At 49.9% G+C, this 6000-nt stretch overlaps 1 protein-coding gene across 1 annotated transcript in view; it reads left to right on the forward strand.

The window, feature by feature from the left end:
* HCN4 (hyperpolarization activated cyclic nucleotide gated potassium channel 4) overlaps nt 1-5166 on the forward strand; it is a 109724-nt gene extending 104558 nt beyond the window's left edge. The window contains exons 7-8 of the mRNA XM_067556136.1: nt 2536-2700; nt 4952-5166. Of these exons, the coding sequence (XP_067412237.1) occupies nt 2536-2700; nt 4952-5025 (239 nt within the window). The 3' untranslated portion in view covers nt 5026-5166. The remainder of the gene's footprint in view (nt 1-2535; nt 2701-4951) is intronic.
* Nucleotides 5167-6000: the final 834 nt, after the last annotated feature.

A 6000-nucleotide genomic window follows, 5' to 3' on the forward strand; every position in this document is an offset into this window, starting at 1 on the left:
GTGCCTCAGCCCCCTAATCATTTTTGTTGCCCTCCTCTGGACTCTCCAATTTGTCCACATCCTTGTTGTAGTGGGGGGCCCCAAACTGGACACAGTACTCTAGATGTGGCCTCACCAATGCAGAATTGAGGGGAATAATCACTTCCCTCGATCTGCTGGCAATACTCCTGCTAATGCAGCCCAATACGCTGTTAGCCTTCTTGGCAACCAGGGCACCCTGTTGACTCATATCCAGCTTCTTGTCCACTGTAACCCCCAGGTCCTTTCCTGCAGAACTGCTGCCTAGCCAGTTGGTCCTGAGTCTGTAGCAGTGCATGGGATCCTTCCGTCCTAAGTGCAGGACTTTGCATTTGTCCTTGTGTCCATCATATTTCTTTTGGCCCAATCCTCCAATTTGTCTAGGTCATTCTGTATCCTATACCTACCCTCCAGCATATCTACCATTTCCCCATCTTAGTGTCATCTGCAGACATACTGAGGGTGCAATCTACCCCATCCTCCAGATCATTAATGAAGATGTTGAACAAAACTGGCCCTAGGACTAACCCCTGGGGCACTCCGCTTGTGACCGGCTGCCAGCTAGACATGGAGCCGTTGATCACTACCCGTTGAGCCCGATGATCTAGCCAGCTCTCTATCCACCTTATAGTCCATTCATTCAACCCATACTTTTGTAACTTGCTGATAAGAATATTGTGGGAGACCGAACCAAAAGCTTTGCTAAAGTCAAGGTATATCACATCTACCACTTTCCCCACATCCACAGAGCCAGTCACCTCATCATCAAAGGCAATCAGATTGGTCAGGCATGACTTGCCCTTGGTGAATCCATGCTGACTATTTCTGATCACCTTCCTCTCTTCCAAGTGCTTCGAAATGGATTCCTTGAGGACCTGCCCCATGATTTTTCCAGGGCCTGAGGTGAGGCTGACCGGTCTGTAGTTCCCCAGTTCCTCCTTCTTCCCTTTTTTGAAGATAGGGACTATATTTGCCTTTTTCCAGTCATTCGGGACCTCCCCAAATTGCCACGAGTTTTCAAAGATAATGGCCAATGGCTCTGCAATCACATCAGCCAACTCCCTGTTTGCATAACTCTGCAAATCCAGGTCAGTGGGACCCATTAGCTGGGCTGCAGTCCCATGTGGAGTTTCTGGGTTACATGGATATGAAATACTAAAGTGAAACTTGTTGATTTCATCATGAAACTGCTGAGTTCTTGTAGCTCCTTCCTTTCCATCCAGGAGACCCCCCTTCCTTCCCCAAGCAAGCCAGGGGACCCCTCACTCTTCTCACATTAGCTCCCTGCACAATTACCAGGACCCCACATGCAGCGCTTGGGGGAAGCTGGCTGCAGCCCTGCCATCTCTCCAAACATCTTGCCTTGGGTAGTTAGCTCTCTCCACACGTTCCAGATCTTCAAAGGGTGGCTGGCTGACTTGTGAAGGTCTAAAATGGAGGAGAGGACCTGCTGACCTTGGTTCCTGTTTGGAATGGAAGATGTAATCTCCCTTCCCCCCCTGAAATGTCTTTGGCTGGATTCCTCTGGGAGTTAGTTCCCTGGTAGCTGGGACAAGGAAGGGTACCAGCCTCAGCATCAACAAAGCCTGGTGATCTTTCTGCATCCACTATGCCTAGCTGCTGGTGGAAGCAGGAGAGCGCTGCATTGTACCTGGTGGTGCCCTTGTTCTCAGAGGTGCAAGCCCACATTGTCTGGATGCATCTACTTTGCTGGAGGAGAATGACTTTCCTCCTGATTGCAGGATCCATTCGAAAAGTTCTCCCAGAGGTGCCATCTCTTTTTTAAAAAGGACTTTTAAAAATATAGCGTCCATCAGAGTTATTCCAGTACTACCTCCTACCTTGGGGCAAATCCAGACGGGACGCAGGGGAAAGGCATTGGTTGAATTACTCACGCATGCACAATGGGTGGTGCAGTCACAAAGTTAAAACCAGTGAAGAGCTTTGTGTGTTCTCCACTGTCCTAAGAATGGCCACGTGAAGTGTAATTACATTAATGCTGGTAATAAAGGAGTTCTGCTAAGTGAGTTTATCCTGCCAGTTAATAAGATCATAGCAGATCCACAAATAACTCGTATGTTTCTTTAACTGCTTGTCTCAGCATGGGGGATCACTGAGACCTCCTGATGCTGAGGTCACAGGGCAAATCAGAGAGCTGACCACAAATCTCCGGAGAGCTAGCTTCAGTGAGACATAGCATGACCTTCCACGCCCAGTGGTCCAGGAAAAGTTTCAGAGAGACAGCTACTCTATTCTGAATGCACAAATGATATCTATAATAATCCATGATTACAGAACATGCTGGCTAATTAGAACAACAGAATCCCCATGGTGCTATTTTATACAGCGGTTCCTGCAGTTGAGCCCTCTGGTATTTCGTTTGTTAAATGTTATTGCATATTGAGAACATTTACACTGTTAATGTGGAAGCTGGGATGTTGCTTTTGTTTGGAGGCGGCAACGTTCCCTTTCTCGATTTCCCAGTCCCATGGTTCTCAGGCTGTGTCTTCATTCCAGAAATCTGCCTGCTAACCCGTGGTCGGCGCACGGCAAGTGTGCGAGCTGACACCTACTGCCGCCTCTACTCCCTCTCGGTGGACAACTTCAACGAGGTGTTGGAAGAGTATCCCATGATGAGAAGGGCTTTTGAAACAGTGGCACTGGACAGGCTGGATAGAATTGGTGAGTAGAGAGTATGAGGCAACACTTCATCGTCCGCTTCCATGGGCTCCCTTTCCTAGCAGGTGACATCTCTCCATTCTCCTTTCAATGGCTGTTTCCAAGTGGGGAAACCTCACCTCACCTTACCCTACCTTCTTCCAGCATCCCTGTTTGCAAATGGTAAATCCTTCCCCACCCCATTGCTTTCAGGAGCTCCATTTCGAAGCAGAAAACTACACCCCGGACAAACCTCTGCTCCCATTGACTCTGTTTCCACTGTCTCAATTTCCAGCTGGTCTCTGTGGGGCACATCCTGCCGATTGTGCAAGATTTTGCTGCAACTCTAGATGATGTAGTGTAATATCCACCAGCAACTGGGAGGCAGAGCCCGAGAAACGTGTGACTTAAGCCAGATTTTGGTTGTTAGCTGGCAATGTGCAAACGCCAGTGGCTCCCCACTACTAAGAGAACTGGGCTAGATTCTGACATCCTTACTCGGCTTGCAATCCCATGGATTTCAGTGAGACTTTGTGTGAAATAAGATAGTACTCAGCATAAATCTAGCCAGTGTTTACAGGGCCACCAGCGAGGGTATAATTCCATGGACTAACATTATTCATTTTTAAAGCAAAAACTGATTACCAGCTAGGGTGAGAAAGAGTCCAACCCCCATGGCAGACTGTGGCACAGTGGGGTGCAGACAGGCTGGCGCTATGCCTTGGACCAGTGGTTCTCAGACCGTAGTCACAGACCACCAGAGCAGGCAGAAGATGTTATGAGGGCGGGGGATCAGGATGCTTGCTTGTCCAAAGGAGGATCTTGCTATTGCAAAGTGATCCACAGAATATAAAAGCTAAAACTTGTATGCTAATTAGCCCACTTATGAATATATTTGTTATGATTAGATGCCTGATTAAGCAAAGATATGGAAATGTTTACAGAGCGGAGCCAAGGTCCAGCGTATGCTTATTAAGCAGTTGGTTTCTGTAGGTTCCCTAAACTGGGAGCATGGCAAAATACTGAACCTCCAACAGGGTAACAGAGCTGCAGCTAAGACACATACACCCCAAATTACAGCATAGATTCCCCCAACAGAGATCATGACTCCATTGTGCTGGGGCTGGACAGACACATAATATGAGCCAGGCGCTGCCCTGAAAAGCTCCCCGTCTAAAAGACGACAAAGGGTAGGAGAAAGGAAGGATTTATCCCCCTTTTATAAATGGGGAGCTGGGGCACAAGGAGATTGAGTTCCCCAAGGTCACATAAGCAGTCTGGCAAAGCTGGGAACTGAATTTTCTGGAGTCCCAGTCCCGGGCTGTAATCCCAAGATTGCCCTTCTTTAATTGTACCTCTCTTTAAAAATGCATCCTCGTTTTCACCGATTCCAAGAATCAGAAAGGCCAGTGTAGTTCTGGGCAACACATGGGGCGGGAGGTTGGGGGGTAGAGGAGCTGGCTTCGTGGCAGGGGGCTCTAGGGTTGGCCACCCCAGGAATATTTCATTCCGTTGTGGGCATCTTGGTCCCAGAAAAATACTACGAGTTGCAGGGGCTGACTCTGGAGGTTAGGTGATGGGGTAGCTCGGCTGAGCCGGGGCTGATTAGGCCCCATTGTAAGTGGTGGCAGTCCTGTCACTTGGGATGCTTTAATCTAGACTGAACAAAGCCCAAGAAAATGTGCTGTAAGGAGCAAGCCTGTCTTGGCCCTCGGGGATGGACTAAAGGGGGGCTAGCAGGGCTTTTCCCATCTCTAATTCTGCTGAGTCTCTGCAGAGAATTTCCCTGTGACAGGCTCTTACCCTGCTGCTCCGCCCTGCACACCCAAAGCCCCCATGTGCTTGCATGCATGTGCGAGCAGGCTGTGCTGTGGTGCTCTGTGCCACACCCATCTGCTGCGTCTCTCTGAGTAGGCAACACAACTGCTGAAATCTCTCTTAGCGGAGGGGGGAGGTGAGGAGAGCACATGCGCGCCCAGAGCACGTGGGGTTCCTAGCAGTGCGGACAGTGCCTACTGAGGATCTGTGACCTATTAACTGGGTTGTCCCCTTCCAGTGGCAAATCCACACGGAGAATAAGAACCCACTACTGCTGCTAGCTAACAGAGCTGCTCCATTAGCTGATGTGGGAGAGGCCTGTGCTTTGGGGTTGAAGATCCCAGGTTCCATCCCTCCTGAGGTGGAGGAGGTTGGTACATGAGGAACATACATAATGAGGGAGAAACATAGCAGCAGGAGGAAATTGGTGTGACCCTGACGTGATGCTCTGTTCCAGGTTCCAGCCGACCTCATGGAGCCCCCCACGGTTCTGTTGTAGGCCTCGCCACTGACAGCCTGTGTGGAGTGTGAAGCACGGCAGGCAGCACAGGACTCTTGGTGGAACCACCGAGTTGGGTGCAGACCCAATGAGACCAGAGGCAGGGGCAGCGCTGATGGCCCTGCTCAGATCAATTTCCAATAACAGTGCTTCAATAAAACACTGCACAGAGCCATCTGGGGCCTTTTCCTTAGCCTGCAGGCATCACCAAATTGGAAATTGCTGAATAGAGGAAACAGCAACTGTGTTTGTGAGCATCAGTCAGGCCGGATGCTTGGGGTGAATCCCAGTATAGGAGGACGGGGGGTTCCCAAGTCACATGGGCACATCCTGCCCAAGCAGTGGTGAGATTTAGGGACTCAGGCATGTGATCTACACGTCAGCCAGGTCCGGCCATCATTCAGGCATTTGGACGTTGGCTTGGAGAAGTGTCCTGCTCAGCTCCCACTGCTCCCCAGGAGAGAAATCTGAATGAAAGGCCCTTTTTAAATAATATCCTGGCCCTGATTCTACTTTGCTCTGTTCCTGCTGTCACTGCACGAATGGCAGGGGGAACGGGGAGTGTGCAAAGGTGGCTCTACGCTATCCTCTCGAATTCTGTGTCATGCCAGGGACCTACCTCACCCCCAGAACAACTGTGAGCAGCAGCCCCCAGGCTGCTCTAAATTGTGCCAGGTGTAAGAGCCTCTATGGGCTATTTCAGCAGCACAGAATAGCTGGAGTGCAGTGCACTCTGGACAGGTACCTCTTCTCGCTTCCTCCCTCCCTTAATGCACTTCATACTTTGGAGGCTGGGCAGGGAGCCAGCACAGACCTAAGGAGAAGTAGAGCTAGACACAGGCAAACTTCGTGTCCCAATGCTACCAACTCTCACAATTTTAGTGCGACTCTGTGGGGGTTTTTTAAGCCCCAGCCCCTGGAGTCATGTGATTCTAGTCCTCATCATTGCAGAGAAAAGCTGGAAAATGTGATCCCTAATGGCACAAACAGCAAAAGCCAAATAAGAA

This window comes from Emydura macquarii, unplaced genomic scaffold (genome assembly GCF_026122565.2).
Source record: "Emydura macquarii macquarii isolate MOO-44397 ecotype Brisbane River unplaced genomic scaffold, CSIRO-AGI_Emac_v2 contig_1644, whole genome shotgun sequence".
In the NCBI taxonomy this organism is placed as follows: domain Eukaryota; kingdom Metazoa; phylum Chordata; order Testudines; family Chelidae; genus Emydura; species Emydura macquarii.